The 19,831-nt window shown below is 34.6% G+C and overlaps 1 protein-coding gene across 1 annotated transcript in view; it reads right to left on the bottom strand.

Annotated features, from left to right (window-relative positions):
- Positions 1-219: 219 nt before the first annotated feature.
- LOC118195892 (limulus clotting factor C-like) overlaps positions 220-19,831 on the bottom strand; it is a 249,665-nt gene continuing 230,053 nt past the window's right edge. Inside the window, exons 8-13 of the mRNA XM_085815323.1 lie at positions 14,196-14,396; positions 13,990-14,083; positions 6,947-7,149; positions 3,357-3,640; positions 3,054-3,221; positions 220-1,338 (exon numbers count right to left, since the gene is read on the bottom strand). Coding sequence (XP_085671449.1) covers positions 988-1,338; positions 3,054-3,221; positions 3,357-3,640; positions 6,947-7,149; positions 13,990-14,083; positions 14,196-14,396 — 1,301 coding nt within the window. The 3' untranslated portion in view covers positions 220-987. The remainder of the gene's footprint in view (positions 1,339-3,053; positions 3,222-3,356; positions 3,641-6,946; positions 7,150-13,989; positions 14,084-14,195; positions 14,397-19,831) is intronic.

The following is a 19,831-nucleotide window of genomic DNA, read 5'->3' as shown; positions in this document are numbered from 1 at the left end:
TTAATGCTCAGTTTAATTTTTTAAAATGATTTCAAGTAACACGTGTATTTTTTCTTGTTGCTCTAAATATATACATCTTTTCATTGTTTTATCTTTAAAAACCCAACTGATGCTGAATGTTCCAACTCTTCAATATGCCCAAAAATATAAATGAATTACTTAGTAAAAAAAAAATTATAACAAAAGTAAAATGCGTTATGAACCGTCAAAAATTTTTAAGAACTTCGTTTTTATTCAGAAAATGCATTTATCCTTACAAATGCCAGACATTTCCTGAAGTTTCAAATAAAAATACCTAATTGTTATGAAATTATAGCAAGGTTTACAGAAAGCACCGTCCACAAAATATTCAAGTCTGTATTTTTTTAAATCTTATTCTAAATATAGATTCTTGAAAACAGAATACAAGAATCTATATAAAAAATAAAATTCTTGAAATGTGACAGACATTTCTGGGTTTCAATGCAGCTATGCTTTGTCCAAATACTTCTGCCACTTTTAAGCAAATACTAGATCTTACTTTCCAAAACATTTTTGCACATAATGAAAAATTTAAAAAAAAATTAAATTTTCTTGGGGAATAATTTAGTTTTCTTTACGACAAAGTGAAAACCGTAATCTATCAGCATGGCCAACGGTAGGTATTTTGCTTTCCATTGCACTCCTAATTTATGTCGTTCGGCTGTTTCCTAAATTCTAAAAAATTTGCTGTTTCTAAGTTCTGACTTTTGACTGCATCTGCTCTGCCATCGGCCCTGTGTATGGATGTGTATGAAATATGCTTATACTACAGAAAGAGACATGTCATTCTTTTAAAAAATGGCTATTTTGATACCATAACAGAAATTATTAGTTCTAAATTTGTGAAATACATTATGAATAAGATGACTCAAATGGTTTTGAAAGTCTTATTTCCATTTTTTCAAGTCGAAGTATGCTATTTTGCTAAATTTTTCCATTTTACTGTAGCTTCTGAATGCTGAATTCTCAAATTAACATATTTATCCAGGATACAAATCTGCTAACTTTTGTGAAGCCGGAGTAACGATAAGCCTTTCCGCATCCAGACTCGCTGCCCCAACTGACCAGTCCTTCCAGATACCAACGGTTGTCATTAGCAGACCCAAATGAAAACATGAACGGTCCTCCACTATCTCCATTGCATGTATCCGAAGTGCCAGCCTCATAACCAGCACAGAACATATTTTCAGTTACGGTTACAGTCCGCAGGCCTTCTCTGTAAGCTTTCTCACATCTATCATGTGATACTACTGGTAGAACAGCTTCTTTAAGGGTTTCAGAGAACTTCCCTGATTCAGTCAGCCCCCAACCAGTAACCTGTGGAAAATCGTAAAACCAAAGTCAGTTTCATGAAAATTACAATTCACATTTTATCGGCACCATGCTAATATCACAATTCTGCAGAACTATATAGTTTCGAGAAAATTTTGAAAACTTGTTTCACTCTTCAAGTATTGATTATAGTATCAAAAAACAGCCTAAGGAAAACATTTATATGAAAACAGCCCTAAAACACAGTTTCATAATTTTTACATGATACCGATGATATCATTAAACTAATAATCATCAAAAATAATTATGTGCTTAGAATACTTTTGAAGTATTTTAATGTTTTTTTCTCCTTGTTAGGTGATATTCCCTTTCACTTAAGTGCTGGGATTCCTCAGATTTTGCTTTAAAAGCGATTTTATGATTTGTAGTATTCTTTTTGTATTAATAATTTCGCTTTTCAATGTAACTGATTTCCGCAGAAATGACGTTCAATTCCGTACGGCAAGAACTAGGACAGATGTCATCTTCTCGGTGTATTGTATTCTCCATGAACTATGTTTTACCCGCTATCTGTAAGAACTTTTATTCTTCTCAAGCTGCAGTAAAACTTTATGCTTTTCTGATAATCCTAGATCTTTTTTCAGAATGTATTAGATTGCTGGGTTATGCCAAAACACACTAAGGCTATCGGCCTGAGGGGAGGGATACCTTCATGCAGGACTCCGCGCAGAAGAGAAAGAACGAAACCTTACGCAGCCAGCCTATTCGCCGGGTTTTAAACCGCAGTCGAACTACCAATGTTCAGTGACTTTACCTCTCAGCGGGCTTCCGTTTTTAAGGAGATCTCTAAGAACGCGCATCGCATAACAATGATTAATATTAAAAATGGAAGTTTTGATAATTAACTTTAGAGACATTAGGTTATTTCGAAGCGGGAGACATGAAAAAGGAGCAATGCCCTCGCAGGGACTCGAACCACGGACCTCTCGTATACGCGTCGAGCGTGCTGACCACTGCACTACGAAGGCATGCTAAGAAGGCGAGAGAAATACCTTATATGCTCCCCTTTTAAAGGGCGACTGGGGATTAAGGGACCCAATCAACAAATCCTGATTGTGAAGAATCATCATTCATTACATTTTTTAACTCGGGCGCCTGTGTAGAGACATTAGGTTATTTTGAAGCTGGAGAGATGAAAAATGAGCAATGCCCTTTCTCGAACCGCGGGCCTCTAGAATACGCGCTGAGCGTGCTAACCATTACACCACGAAGGCATGCTAAGGAGGCTGGAGAAATACATTATAAGCTATTTGTACTGCTTGCTGCTCATACGAATGCTAAAGCACATATACCACAAGTATACAGTTTTGCGTAAGGTAGTAAGTATTGGAGATGAGACATGAATAATGAAAGAATAATTAACAGCAGTAATTCTCGATTGGCAAGTTTTTTGAAAAATGTTATTACTTCAGCCATCATTTCGATAATTCGAGCACAAAACCAATTGAATTTTAATAAAAAGGAAGAACTATGTGATGAGATTGATTTTCCCAAATGAACTTCTAGGCATTTTTAATACATGTCTCAACATTATTTAAAGCTAAAGTTTTACGACTGCCGTTTTTTTATGTCAAACTGAAATCAAATGATTATGTAAAAGCCAAATATAAAAAATTGCTGTAGAGGGAGCAATATAAATATATAACTACTGCTTTTAAAAAGAGGGGAAAAAAGGAGGTTTAATATTTAGCTGTACTTACAATTCCCTTTTTACCATCTCTAACATTTTCTCTTGTAGTCAATTCGTTTGGTAAACATATGGGCTTAACTCTAGTCGTAAATTTTACAGCTTCTTCTAGTTGTAAAATGGCTATATCCCCATCATAGTGAATAAAATCATATTCATCATGAACTACGATTTGTAGGACCTGTAAGACAAAAATTTCAATTTTTTTCACTTTTGGAATATGTTTGGACATAATATCATAATTCAGAACTTCTTCATCCAAGAATAAACTATGATTAGCAGTGATCTAGATCCAGACATACTGACGCTGCATTACCTTCCTAACTTGCACGTAATTGTCCTCCCGTTTAAAGCTTCTGTAATATTTTCCACAAAATATCAACACTTCATTTAGATCCATAGGAATGTTAGAGAACTTCTTCGTTACGCAATGGGCTGCCGTCAGCACCCATAATTCACTGATTAAAGCCCCTCCACATATAAGTTCCAATCCTTCATGCCTTCTTAAGGCAATTCCCACTTGCCATGGCCACTGTCCAATTTCGCTTGCATTACCGTTGATGATAAAGGGTGTCCTTGGAGAATCTGATTTGCCACAGTCTGTAAGAATTATAATATCTTTAGAACTACCCAAATAATGAAAAAATCTTTTGGTCTTTAATTAATTTAGTTAGACAGAAAGTAATGATTAATGCGTCATAATGAAAAATTTGTAATTTTTTAACAGAATGAAAAGTGAATTAAACAAATAAATTTATTCATTATTATATTTCTTCGAGACAGAACCGCAAGAAATTAGAAACAGCAATCGCTATTAGAACCGCAAATAACGCTATTAGAAACAGCAACCGTTTTCTTCGCAAAGATGAAAGAATTGTGATAAAATTTTAATTTATAAAAATCAGTTTAAGAGAATGATTATATAAAAACTTCTCACCTTCATTTATTACTAGTAAATGCATGTAAGCAATTTTGCTCTAGAAATTAATCAATAATTATGTTCTAGAAATCTAATCTTCCAGCTTTATCATGCCTACATTTCGATGGAATTTTCTCATTCGATGCTTACTGAATCCCAAAAGTTTGATCGTTGTTGGAGAAATTCGGCTCTTTTAGTAAATGTGAAATGAAAGCATAAGTAATGATACATCTTTCTCATATGTAACTCACAAGAGTTAATGAATGAAGAAAATGTGCCAGCATTATAAATACCTTAATTTCTGCAACCAGTGATTAAAGAGCTCAGTTTTCAGGCATCCCCAAAGAAAATAATCACAAAAGGGGAAATCTGGAGACCGTATCTTCTATGCAATATCACCATACTGTAAAAACAGGTACCTTGAAACATTCTTCGTATAACTGCCCTACATTCAGTTCTTTTATGCCCTGTAGTTCCAACTTGTTGGAATCTGAAATATGCATTTTCAGGATCATTGATTCATTTCAGGATCATTAATCGGACTGTAAAAAATCATGTAACATTTTCCCAGATCATGGAAACATCACAGTAACCTGCGTTTTTCAACTTGAAAAAATATGAAGTTCTAATTCAACGAACTGGCATGATGTGGACTGTCCACATAAACAGCGTTAGCCTTTAATAGAGGAGGCACTTTCAAAGTTTTAAAATTATAACAAGGTTAGAAGAGTATACCCTGAAGTTTACATGATTAAGTTACAAATGTTCTATATGTGATATTTTTTTTAGTATGACAGCTCATTATAGTCACGTTCTTCCCAAATATGTCTCAGCATGTCCATGTCAGCATTCACAGCAGCTGTTGTGATGCTTTGTTTACGATCTCCCATAATTTACGAAGTACAGGAATACAAATTCGGCTCTATATATATATCCACAAGTGGACGGACATGATGTAATCCAGACCTCTTAATGGCCAATATGCTATAGCTATTTTATGGTCCGTCGTGTGGTCAATCCAACGCAAAGGTAGATTTTTGTCCAAGTAATTTCTACCCTTCCGATGCCAATACAGTGGAATGCCATTTGGGAAAAATATAAAATTGTTACTGTCTTCTTAATAATTGACGCTTTAAACATTCACGTAACATGTCCAACTAAGCTATTCCATACACCGTAGGCTCTGGCAAACATTATTCCATGTAATATGGACAAGACAACAAACAACATTAGTTCATGTGAGAAAAAGGTCCACACACCATTTTTTAAAGTAATAAACAAAAAACGTTCATTTTAGATGACTATCTCCCATTACGTTATTGTTATTAGATCAAATACTCTGTTACAATCTGAACGATGCACTGAAGAAAGCCACACTGCATAAAATGAATTATCCACTTTCACTGTCAGAACTGTGTTTATTCATTTACACTTTTTTAATTCCCGTTTTCAGAAAAGAAAAATTATTCTGGTGATCTTACGCTAAATGTTTTATATGAAAAACAAATCAATAAGAGACTGGTAAGTTAGAAGGCAAACATTTTAATCATTCGTTTCTCTTTACGCCGCTCTACTCAGTATGCACATATCTTAAGTCGACTGCTATTTTTGGACAATAAATCTTAAGACTATCTATCTTAAGACTATAGGTAATCTTAAGACTAGATCACAAGTATAATATCAGAAAGACTATCGTCAACTTTAATAGTTCATTCTTTCCTCTCCTCCTTTACCCCCCAGATACCTTTCGATTACCTCCGGTCACAACTTTGGCAACTTTTTGGAGGACATTTACATTTATTTCTCTTTTTCACTTGTGCCCATTCTTATGTAATTTTACTTGATTTCAAGTTCGATCGTTAGGCACATCATTTTTGTAAGAATGTTTTTTCAGGTTCTTACTTAAGAGTTTAATAACGGTGATTAGAAATAAGTATAATTTAAAGAATTTTCCAAGGAAAATCCATAAGACATAATTATTTTCAAGTGTTTTGTATCTCTGGTGTTTGCAAATATAAATGTTAGGACAATAGAAATTAACTTCACTGAATTTATTTCAGTGAGTAAATATTTTTATTTCTCATATATACACCAGGATCTAGGTCCCATCAGCGGTCAAGTGGTTAAGACCAATGAAGGCTAGGAGTACGACCCGAGTTCGATCCCATGCGAATAGGCTTGGGTAATAGAATATGCTTGATCCAGTTTCAGCATTTGATTATTTGCTGAGAAGTACATAAAGAAGCTCTTTTTTAAAACTGCCCATGACTGAAGATGAGAAGAGGATACGTTGCAATAATGTTACAGGAAAAATATCATGGAATAAGCCAAAAGAATCTCCTTTAGTAACATCGAAAGACCAGCTGCATCACAAAAACGTAATGTTTTGTGTTTGGTAGAACTGCAAAGAAATTGTACACAATAAACTTGGGTACGCTTCACAAATGGCAGTTTTAAAAGAAAGAATCGAAGCAAAGTGCTCACAGCTTACCGAATTCGAGACGAATGACAATGCTCGGCCTCACATTTCGATGAAGTTCAGACAAAGCTTTATTAAGCATGTCTGAGATATTTTGCGTTACCTCCATATTCACTAGACCTTGTCCTCTAGAATTTTCATCTCTTTCGGTTACTTCCAAATTCTCTGAACGACTGGAGTTCACTCCGTTGGAGACTGTTTAACAGCACGTAGATAATTTCTTTATGAATAAACGTACTGACATTTTAAAAAGGAATTTTTCTGATGGCTGAGAGATGAACAGTCATATAATAAAATGATGTTTATACGATTCAATGAAAGTTTCTCATGTTTTTGTATTGCTTCATTCGTACTTTTCATTAAAAAATGCAGAACTTTTCGAATGACTTAATAAATATTATAAGTAATACTACCACAGTATATTTCATTAATTTTTCAAAACGTTGAAATACTATAACATAGTAACATAAAAAAGTAGAGAAACTATAGTTAAAAATTCACCTTATACCTGGTATACAGGCTGGTTGATATCCACTCCATGTGCGAGATGGTAAACAGGTCTGGTATTCTGAGCCGTACAGTTTGTAAAAACGTGATTTACATTTGTACTGTACTCTAGTACCCACTAAAAACATTTCTTCAGGTACGTCAGAAAAGTCTCCACCTTGTCTTCGAATTATATTTATCACGCGCAACCTCTGTGACAAGGACCTGAAGAAGGAAGAAGAATTAAGAATGAAAAGAAAGTAAAATGCTTGCATTATATTTTTAATTTTCTAATGTTTCCGGTGCTTAGTTCTTCAGTAACAAACAATGTGGTTCTGTCTTTTATCATCACTAGAAAACAATTTCGTTCGTACATGATAGTTGTGTTTTAATGAGAATATAAAAATCTCAGAAATATATATTTTACCTATGGGATGAGCAAGCGTGCGCTTTACAATAAGAAAAATTTGTCTTGAATTTCGCTGCTACCACAGTATATTTAATTCATTCCGGCTCTTTGACGTATGTCAAACGAACTTTTTCAGTAAGAAATAAGGAGAAAATAATTGTCCAATTTTACAAAAATATTATACTATTATTATTATGATATTATTTAATATTAAAATACAAATGTAGTGAGATAAATATGTACTGTACATATATGAAGCTCAGCACGAGTTACTGTATATAAATATTTTTCTGCTGTCAAGTTAAAAAAAATATTCAACATGCTAGCGTCTCTGATCTTTATTTGGTAATCGATTTCAACTCCTTTCGTAATATTAACAATTTAACAATGTCTTTGCTTTTCGCAATCATGTCACAATCGTACTTGTCATATGGTAAGCAATATTCAAGTTTCGGATACGTATGCTCTCTTTATGCTTTTCAACAATTCTTTTTTTTTTTTTTTTTTTTCTCTTTGCTTCAATTCTTCTCAGTAACTTCCGTATAGCCCATTGTTAATGATTTTACAAAACATTTATGAGAAAAAACACAAAATCATTTGCAAATTCAGATTAATAGCGCGGGTTGTTTACGAATAGTAGCAAAAGGCGTACTGACGCTCATAGGCAATCGTAGCATTGTATGGAAAGGTGTAAATAAGGCGTACGGATTTATATTTATTTTAACAAACACGTTAAATTTGTAGAGACATTAGGATTTTTGGAAAAGCCGGAGAGATGAAAATTAGGAAACGCCTTCGCCGGGAATCGAACCATGGACCACTGGAATACCGGCCCAGCGTGGAGAACCACTACATCACGAAAGCATGCTAGGAAAGTGGGAGATAAGTTACTTATAAGTTTAATTTTAAGCTTTCCTATTAAGTCTTCATTCCCCTAATTGTCAATGCCAGAATATTTAACTTTTTAAACACGCGCGAAGAAATGCAAATTCCACCTTGAGGAGGAAAATATTAAATACCAAGTTTTAGAAAGAAATTTAGGGAGTTTAGGTTATTGCCATCACCTCTGTTACGTGAGCTTCTATTCCCGAAGTTACTGCCGGTTTACGTGGCATATCAGCTTTTACTTTGCTGCCACTAGTTTCGACACGGTTCTAAGTAACAGGAGTTTTCTGAGCCCTGTAACGTGATTTCTTCTACTTGTTAATATCTTTGAATTTTTATTTTAGTTCTTGTGATTTGAATTCCGAGTGAGGAGTAGTGTGTTAGCGTCAAGTCGACGCAGTGTGAATTTTAATGAGTTTGATAAAAGGCACTTTTAACCCTTCTCCCGTATAGTTCCTACACGTACTCTACACCTACAGTTGTCACTTAGAAGATAAGCAAGTGGTTCTCACATCTGGCGCTTGAATTACTACTCGAATCCGATGGTCAATGAACAGGACGGGCAATCATCCTTACAAGATTCAGAAGTCGCCAGCCCGATAGTAACAAGCCCTTTGGATGGATTTGATTTCCTAATACAGACGATGAAAGCGTCAATCAAACCAGCAGTGGTATTCGGCGGCAAGAATTCCATCACTTCATTTCTGGAAGTCCTTGATACTCACTTCCAGTTTTATCAGGTACCCGAAAGACAGAAGGTAGCGATTGCCTCGAGTACCCTCCGAGGACAGACGGAGTCTTGGTGGAAAGGAATTGGAAAATTCTTACTTGGAGAAGTCGGAAGCCTCACCTGCAATTTTGAAAATTTTAAAGCGGCACTCCTAAAGGCCATCCCGATAGTTAAAGATCGTGCAGAGCTTGAAGACGAATTCTTCAGCTTTTACTAACAGAAAATTGAGGAGCTCACAAAGTTCATTCTACGTCAAGTACTTCAAGCTAGCGAATATGCTGTATGGTAGGAAGCCCGATCGCGAAGTCATTTAAATTATATTACCAAGTTTATTATCCGCAGTACAAGATTTCGTATAGCTGAGAAACCCACGAACGCTGTAAGAATTGTTTGAATTAGCAGTAAAGTTCCAGAATCGAATAGCGAAAAGATCTAGATTTCCTTCCCAGGGATATCATCTGCAGTTCTCCAGACAGCAGGCCGCAAAAAGAAATAAATACATAGGAGGAAAACGTTTTTAGCCAAGCCGTCAATGAGTAAGAATGAAAGCGGTAATGGTAAAGACCACCAGAGCCAATCTGGAAGAACTCGTAAGTAAATTTTCTACATTATTTTCTAAAAAGCCGGGAAATACGCGGATAGTCACTCATTCCGTTGAATTAAAATCAAGCGAACCGTGTAAAGCGAAACCTTATCGATATGATAAGGAGAAGGAAGTCATAAAAGAATACCACACATACCAGCATATGTTAAAGAATAAGATAACAACCCCCATCAATAGTAAATATGTAGCGCAGTTTTGCTATGCAGAATGAGGAATAATTTACCCTCCTCGGCTCCAAAATCTTGCCGTTTTGCTATTGATTATAGAAAATTAAACAGCATCACTAAATTTCCGGTCTACCCTTTGCCGGTAATAGAAGAAATAATAAGAAAAAATAGATCTACGAAATTCATGACCACTCTTGATCTTACCTCGGGATACTTTCAAATAGCCATGAAACCAGACCATATAAATAAAACGGCGTTTATTACAAAATCGGGCACTTATGCGTTTTTACGTATGCTGTTTGGACTTTGCGGTACCCCCTCAACATTTCAATGCGCAATGGATCTTATTCTACGTCCTATCCAAAAAGAAATCCACACTAATATTATTTGGATGATATCATTATAACCAGCGACACCATTAAGAAACATGTGAAAGATCTCCACGAAGTTTTTTCATTATTAAAGGAATCAGGGTTAACTGTTTGTAGAGACATTAGGTATATTTTTGGAAGCAGGAGAATTGAAAAATTAGCAAGCGCCTTCGCCGGGAATCGAACCACGGACCTCTGAAATATCGGCCTAGCGTGCAGAACCACTACACCACGAAGGCACACTAAGAAGGTAGAAAAAATACCTTATATGTTAATGCATCAAAATGTTAAGGTCGCAACGAAAGAATCACGATATCTGGAGTACAAAATTTCATCTAAAGAGTAAGAGTATCTATACTGACGATTCTGAAATAAAAGAAATAAAAAATTATCCTCCATTAATACGGCAAAGAAACTGTCATCTTTTCTTGGCCTGTGCTCGTATTACCGTTCTTTTATCCAAAATTTTGCCAATATTGTTGAACTTCTGTTAGTGGTAAAAAAGAAGAAATCAAAGTTTACGTGGACAGCGGAGCCAAACACGACATTTGAACAATTAAAAACAGCTCTAATTAATACCCCACTGTTAAAATTCCCGGAAAGGGACGAGAACTCGTAGATCGCAGCTGATGCTTCAGATTACGCCGTGGTTGCAGTTTTAATGCAAAAAGTGCATCCCTGGGTAATTTTTAGTAAAACATTAAACGCTACACAACAGAATTATAAAGCGACCGAACGAGAAACGTTAGCCGTGTTAATGGCAGTTCAGCAGTTTAGGGTTTATTTTGGAAAAGCACCCGTTACTGTATATATTTAGACCATTCGCCGTAGGTACGCAATATTCTGAAAAGAATGAACTCCCAAATTAATTACATGGGCCTTAAAGCTACAAGTGTACAACTTCAAAGAATCCAACTGAATGAAAATGGTGATCTTAACCTCAAAAGTTTTAGATTCCCCAAAAATTTCATTTCTGAAACACTATGAATACCTATAACTAAAACCCTTCTTACTCCCATAATTTCACTTCACCACTATCTTTTATGACCATTTAAATGCTTTATTCGTCACATATAAAAATACACAATAGCTCTCAGTGGCAAAATTTACTCTCACTAGCAAAATGCACATTTAGAAGACTAGTTAAATATATTTTAATGATAATTCTCAGTTATGCGCTCAGCTAACGTAGTCCCAAATTCCAGAACTTAATATGCAGTCAAGAATATTTCAAATCATAGTAGGATAAATCAGTTAAAACAGCTTTTGATGTGTTTAATCAAATTTATAGCATAATTGTTCAGCAAAACATTATTTTTTTTCCACTTTTTCACACTACTATGCTTATCAACAATATAGAGTCTCTTCGACAAGTTTTAACCCATCTTCGACAAGTTTTAACCCATCTTTTTAACATCAAAAGAGAAGAGACGACTTCTCACAACTAATCTTTTAGGCAATAGCAGTTATATCAGAAAGAGCATTTACCAGATAGGAAAAATTTAGTGAGAAAGATTGATTCATTCACCGGTGTGCTACAAACTGAAATCTTGAAATTTAACTTGGAATATTTCGGGAGTAATTCTGGAATATTCCAAGTTAAATTTAAAGATTTCAATTTGTGACTAGTTTTAAGCCCAAAACTGGCCACAATTATTTCCCGTGGTTTTTCTATAATTTCCTTTCTAAGGTGTTCCTCCAGCACTTACTTGAGACACTCGATATAAGTTCATCTATCTATTTTTGCTTCAAAAATTTACGAATGAATAGTTTTGCAAAATGGTAAGACCAATTTGTAGATATCTTTTGAACAATTTCTGTACCTAAAGGCCATGAATATATTGTCGAAGAAATATTTGCTAGTTTATTGATAAATTTTAAAGAAATTTTAAAGTATAAAATAACTTCGAGGTAAAACAAGGAAATATAAAAGTTGAATATTTGAGTAACGGACAACTACAGTATTTAAATTAGCATAAATGGAGAGAAGTGGAATGTAAACTTTGGGACATTTAAGAAGGACGTCCAATGCAGCACTCTCAACAGCAACTGGAATTAAAATTTTCTAGTTATCGAAATGGAAATACATGCGATCATTCAGTACCGATTTAAATTTCAGAGAAATCATAATACGATGGATCTTTAAGAATTAAGCAACATGAGCTTTTATTCTAGTACACTGTGAGAACATAAACTACCATAAGTACAACACGGTAACTTGTTATCGGTTTTACGGACGTAAAAGCTCAGTTCGAATGAATTAGTTTATTTAACATACAATAGCTCAGTTTGAAGGAATTAGGTGCATAAAACTTCTTCTTTGGTGTTGGTGTATTTAATTATGGCAAAGCACACAAGGGCTATCTGCCTAAGAGGAGGGATGCCTTTCGTGGAGGACTTTCTAAGGGAAACTGGCTCGTATACACGTTACACATGGGGAAAACCACGAAAACACCCATGCAGCCAGCCCGTTCGCGGGATTCGAACCTCGGACCGAACTACCAGTGTTCAGCGACTTTACCGCTCGGCCGCTGGTGGGCCACTTCTTCTTTGAAATGAAACATAGAAACAAAAGTTTTAACAAGGAATTTACACCATAATGAGCGATCAGATAGAGAATTTTTTTTCCGTTTTCAAAATTTTTCTTTCAGTTTAAAAAATGTAACGGTACGAAATGAGAGCTAATTTTATGTGTTTTTCTTTACCTTTTGATGTAATAACATCACAGATAATACGTAAAATATTTATATCATTGGGGATAATTAATAGTATCACTGAAAGAAATTCAAAGAACTGCGTTTCCCCCCTAAGTATTATAAATGCATTATAAAAGTCTAAGTCATTTTTCAAAAAATTTCCCCCCCCCCAGTTATAAAATTTTAAATTGCTTCCATTTAAAGCTGAAATGCAAAGAAGAACTCGGTTTTACTTCTATATTTTTAATGTCTTAATAATTACTTTTTTTAATTTTAAACATTTTGGATTACACCATTGTCTAACTTTACGGTCTAATTATGCTTTATTAATAAATGTCAGTCGTTAGGAAAGAACCAAAAAGAATGAAATTAAATTATTCCCAGTTGAAAGCAACTAACATTAGTTAAGTAATTTATTCTTAGGTTTGTGACATTCTTACGAGCGTGTAACAGGATCGATAGTCGCAATTACAAGGAGTGAACGAACGTGATATATATGCAACAGTTCTAGTATACATGAGTAGAGAAATGCGAAATGGAAACGCGGAAGCACAGAAAGTATGAAGAACACAGAAAAAAGAAAAATCGTTTCAGTCCCTGATATTTGCAAGAATTAGTGTTTCACATTTGCAAGAACTGCTTAGATGAACAACCGACAACTGCAGTACAAGCATCACAACGACAACGTACGCCATTTAGAAACACAGATTGACTCTGTTGAAGACCTTGTTATCAGAAATAGCATCGCTGCTGCATAAATATCATATTCCCAATGTATAAGTTAAAGACAAGTCAGTGACTTATTGAGGTTGTGATACACATATTGCAGTTGGTGCTTAATCATTTGAATAATTCTTCTGAGTATTAACCATAGTTTTTGTAAGTATCCATGATTAAAATGTCCTTTCGTTCTCTCATTTTTTTTTTTTTTTTTTTTTTTTTTTTTTTTATTTGCTGTGATTCCAAGTTCACATATCAAGTAGTCCACCTAGTATTTTATTATGAAAACTGCAGCTTTGGCTATGTCCTCTGTCCCTATGTAACTCCCGAAATACTTTTAGTCAAACAGTACTTACTGAGCGATAGTGAAACGTAACGATGTACATTAGCCTAAGCATGCTCAACTATTATGTTTTTAATTGAAATTTGCAACATGCGTTCTTTAATTAAAGAAGATTTAAATAAAAAATAATTAAAACTCACATGTTTGCATTCAGGAACACTTGTAAAGGTTGCTGATCAGGAAAGTTCACATGAGCAATAGAGTTTTTAGGAGCGTTTGGTTTTGAGCAGTGATCTACCCACATAAAATAAAATAAATCAGTAAATACACAAAAGCTTCTTTAAAAGCTATAACAGAGATTAGAAGAAATTTCTCCTTTGTCACGTTAATTAAATTATAGACCAACCTGGAATATTTTCCTTCGGAATGCACTGGGGTTTAACAGATGACCACTGTCCATTTTCCTGACAGACGATTTTTGCGTCTCCCAGTATTGAAAATCTTTCATTGCATTCATAATGAATAGAAGATCCTACATTTAATCCATTCAGAGGGATGATGCGACGAGAAAAAGGAATATCTCCCGGATCCTCGCACCCCAAAAATCCTAAAAAATTCTTATAATAATAAAAACAGTAATCACAGTTTCTCAAATTACGGGTATTGGGTAAGAGCATTAAAGTTTTTTTTAAATAATTATTTTTGGCTATCGTAGTAATCTTTTCCGAATAGGATTCGTTATTATGAAAGGCCTCAAATTAAAACCTTCAAAGAGAAATGTTAAAAAACTGAATTTAATTATCCTTAGATATGTCATTTCAGTGTTATCACTTCTGTTATTACTTGAAATTCCGTTGACGTTCCAATACATTCTTTAGATAAATACATATATATTTATTCACCACTAAAATCACAGCTGACCGGTAATTAACTTTCAGCCTTTAATGCAATTTGTGGAAAAACCGTCCGAAAATTTTTTGATGAACAAATTGTAGATATAAAGTGAGAACAGGTACATAAAGACATTTGATACGATGCTGAAATATACACTGGTTATTATTAATTAAGCAAAAATCACAAAAATAACGATTACTCGAAAGTTATATGTAGAACTTAATGAAACTGACACCCACAGTCCACAACACATAGCAAAGTCTAAAATAACATGAAAGAAATTAGCAGACAAATTACCAGTTATAGAAAGTAGCATATGTATAAAATAAACAAATCGGATGTGTCCGTTTGGCAAATAGGAAAATTACCTTCAATATGGAGTATGATCTTCCCTAGAAGCAATACAACACACACAGCCATGTGTGATTTTTGTCAATTACGCGGTCTATCAATTCCGCAGGAAGCGAGAGTCGTTGCTCTTGCAGAGTAGTTGCAAGCGGGGCAAGGGTCTGAAGACTGAGAGGACTGAGAGCAGCTATACGTCTTCCTAGAGCATTCCAAACATGCTCGATAGATTTCAGGTCTGGTGATCGAGCTGGCCACTGTTTGCGTTGAAGTCTTGTAGCAGGAAATCACCATCTATTGTTCCGGTAAGGGCGCACATAAGCATGAAGGATGTTATCTCTGTATGCCTGAGGATTTACAGTTCCACGTGGAAAGACATGGAAGTCTGTGCGTCCACCCAAAGAGATACCACCCCAAACAGAGACACTGCTTCCTCCGTATGCATCTCTGTACGGATATCTGATGAATTGTAACGGGTTCCAGGTTTTTTCAAATGAAATAACGCCTACTATTGCTTTGGAGGATAAATTTAAACTCATCCGTAAGGAGAACAGCCCTCCATTGATCAGCCTTCTAGTGGACATATTGACGTGCCCACTTAAAAGTTCCTTTCTGTACATGACGTGAGCTGAGCTACACGCAAATAGCTAGTCGCTTGAAATACAGACCTCCTTTTTGAAGCCTTCTACGCACGGTTGATGTTTATACCTACCTTCTGATGGCTACAGCAAGGGAGAATCTGAGATGAGTAGGAGTTGAGTTCTATTCTATCGTTATTTGTCAACATATTCAAATTTTATACGGATTGGCTTTTTTAATGATTCCACGAGAATAATATCTTTTTCATTTGCTCGGTTTGTGCAGTGGAATTAAGAGCTTCCAGATCATGTATAATAACAACAAATCATTAGCTAAATAGCTTATAAATGTTATAATGATTTGCAAGTAGAAAATCTTGAGTTCAGTGACTTCATATGCAATACTATTATGATTTGCAAAATAGTAAATCACGAATTCAATTAATTAATACTCAACAATATAAATGTTACAATGCACACATTGTAGAGTCATTAGGTTAATTGGAAGCAGAAAAGATGAAAAATATGCAACCGCCTTCGCCGGGAATCGAACCACGGACCTCTGGAATACCGGCCCAGCGTGCTATCGTTACACCACGAAGGCACGCTAGGGAAGTGGGAGAAATACTTTATAACATTACACAAGAGAGTAACATAAATTAAGAAAGTCATCACGTTCTTCTAAAATAAGAAACATGACAAAAGTTCGTTTGATGTTTATTTTCACAATGTTTTTAAGCAAACAAGGCATTGACACTTTGGGTCATGTCCTAGCTTTAAAAAACATATATATATAAACATAAATTTTTAAATTAATCCTCTAAGAAAGAATGTCTTAAGTAGTAATTTTCTCTCGTGGTGTAGATTATATAAAATACATCTTCTTTAATATAGAAATGTTTAAGCTTAAAAACTCTAAATAATATGATTAAGATTTTTTGCACCCGATATAAGAATTGGGTCACTCAGTGGTACAGGATGAGCGTTGCTGGAGTGATTTCTTTCTTTCTCATTTAACAAAAATCTTTTATTTCAAATATTTATCCTTTGGACTTTGCTTTAAATTTTATTTATAGTTAAAATGTTTAGAAGCCGTCTTTCATCTGAAACGCATTTAATGTAACTGATATTAAAAAAAAATTTGACAAGAATGCAAAATTTATGGAAGTGTAACAATCTAAAAGCCTTAATATTCTTGTGTCAGCATTGAACACAAATGTAGAAGTAAGGGAAATAAAAGGGAAAAAGCAAAAATTTAAAGGGGAATCTGCTTCAAAGAATTTTAGTGTTCAAAGAGAAAACACTCGGACGTGCATACCAGCAAAAAGTAGCAATTGAGTTAGTACTAACGGAAAAGACAAAAACATATCATTGCAGATTAAATTGAAGAGCGACTGGTTTTCGACTAAACCAAATACCATGTATAAATTTAAATTACGTCATAGACCATCATATCGTATCATAAACGGAACATCCCAAAATTTCTCAGTTGAATTATTTGAAGATTCAGGAATTTATCCAGTGACGTTATAAGGTATTACTCCCGCTTTCTTTGCGTGCTTTCGTGGTGTAGTGGTTTGCACGCACGTTGCGTATTCGAGAGGTCCGTGGTTCCATTCCCAGCGAAGGCATTGCTCATTTTTCATTTCCCCTGCTTCCGAAAAAATACCTAATGTCTCTACAGCGGCGCCCGAACTAAAAGGTGGTGAATGATGATTCTTGTCCCCTGATCCCCAGTCGCCCTTTAAAAGGGGGTATATAAGGTATCTCTCCCGCCTTCTTAGCGTGCCTTCATGGTGTAGTGGTCTGCACGCTTTGCGCCCATTCGAGAGGTTGAAATACCGGCGAAGGCATTGCACATTTTTCAAGTCTCCTGCTTCTAGAAAAACCTAATGTCTCTAAAGCATACATCGATATCATCTAAAGACGTTTTCCCTCGTTTGGAAACCAGTCTTTCCTTTCATCTCATGCCTTCAAATTGCTTAGCCACTAAAGACTGGTAAAGGCTCTGACCAAATACTGATGAAATGGATTGAATTTGATTATTAAATTACGGCAAAGCAGGGCTATCCGCCTAAAAGGAAGGATGTCTTCGTGAAGAACCTTCTAAGGCAAACAAGCTGGCATAGACGTTACACATGAGAAAAACTACGAAAACGCCTATGCAAATAGTTCGTTTGCCGAGATTCGAATCCCGGAGCGAACTGATAATGTTCAGCGACTTTACCGCTCGGCCGTTTGTGGGCCTTTATGAAATGGATTGGAATTGGATTATTTAACTATAGCAAAGCACACGAGGGCTATCTGCCTAAAGGGAGGGATGCCTTCGTGGAGGACTTTCTAAGGGAAACTGGCTCGTATACATGTTACACATAGGGAAAACCACGAAAACGCCCATGCAGCCAGCCCGTTCGCGGAACTCGGACCGAACTACCAGTGTTCAGTGTCTTTACCACTCGGCCGCTGGTGGCCCCTTTATGAAATGGAAGGCGATAACTTTTACTTGAAATGAATGTCAGAAATAAAGATGTTTCAAAAAGTTGGATGCTTTTTAATATACTTTCAGAATGCCTGAATAAAAAGAGCAAGCCATTAAGAAGAAAAAATAAATTTTTGCATAAAATTTAGTATTCTGTTTTCTTTTTAATTTAAAACTTTTTTAATCTTATGATATTTGATTCTTGCAATTTCAAAAATAAAATATTTGACTAAAATATGAATAACATTTTAAGATACTAAATGCAACATGATAAATTTGTGTAAAACAGTGGGCACAATGATAAAACTGTTTAAAGCAATGTATGCAAGTTATTCTAAGTTAAAATGTTGGTTATACATCTCTCTTATTTATATATCTTTTCTGAACGGAACACTGAAAGGCGTGTTAACTGTGCTTTACTGTATTTTCTCTTTTAATATATGCAATTTTCAAATGCATCGTAATCATTCTTCCGAAAGAAATGCAATTCAAATAAATAAAAGCAAATTCTGAAAAATTTATATTAATAAATATATTTAAAATGCTCAGTTCGAATGAATAAATAGCAAATTTTAAAACAATTATCTGAAGAAACAATGCAACACAAACAATTAAAATAAAAGTCTAAAAATTTAAAAATTACCTAAAATAATAACTATGACTAAAAACTATAGTATAAAGAAAACTATTTGATAAAAATAATAATAAACGATGCACCTCTTATTTAAACTACGCTATTCTAATTAGTACTAACTATTCTAATTAGTACATAGAAATTTTTTAAATAGTTATTCGAAAGAAACCATGCGACTTAAACAATTAAAATGAAATTCAAAAAAGATAAAATTACTTAATAATAATAACAATTATAATAAAAATATAATATAAAGTACATTATTTGAAAGAAGGAACGATTGTCGCTTGTTTCCTTTCACGCACGATATAAAAAGGGAAATGAAAATAGGTTGCCACATATTAAGAAATTCGCTAAGAAGTTCTTGGCACAAACTGAAAAAAAGCGCTAACAAAAATTGTTTAATTTCTCCTTAAATTTTGCACCAAATTTTACAAAATTTAATATTTAGGCATAATTTGAGTCGTAGGGTCGAAATATGTAAAGAAATTGGTATGTTATATCAGGAAAAATCCGATTTTGTGTCGAAATACCTATGTTAGAATAGTGCTATATATAAATCTAATATATATCCTAAGTCGCGCTTTTGAGACATGAAAAACGCAATTTGAATTTCGTCAATCGGCGCAGTAGAACGGGAGATATAGAACTGTCCTTTTTTGGGGGGCGCAGTGTACAGCGATATGAAACACTGTTAGTTACGAAAGCAGTATCTCTGAAATCGAGAGAATAAATGCGTTTCTGCTACCGAAAACCGCATTATAACTTGGTGCTGTCACGTTTAGTAAGTCCATTTCATAATATCAATTCAAAGCAACTGTTTGAATGGCATGAATCCTTTTATATGATAACGTATAAAGTTCTCTAATAATACTCGCACATGCTCATAATTTTCCTCACAGCTGTGAATGCTTTCTTCCAGCTAGCGTTAGCGCCTTGTCTCGTAGATTTCCGGCAATAAATTTCGAGCCGACTCTTATTGACTCATACTTCTCATACTTACACATTTTGAAAAAACACGCAGTAAAGTATACAGTTAGTTTAAAAAATTTAGCATGACTATGCTTTTATGGTTGCATTAAATCTATTGACATAATTCTCGTTGCGTTCAA

Source organism: Stegodyphus dumicola, chromosome 4 (assembly GCF_044657685.1).
Source record: "Stegodyphus dumicola isolate Sdum_Otavi_A_Nest chromosome 4, ASM4465768v1".
In the NCBI taxonomy this organism is placed as follows: domain Eukaryota; kingdom Metazoa; phylum Arthropoda; class Arachnida; order Araneae; family Eresidae; genus Stegodyphus; species Stegodyphus dumicola.
This window is presented reverse-complemented; position numbering and strand designations above follow the sequence as displayed.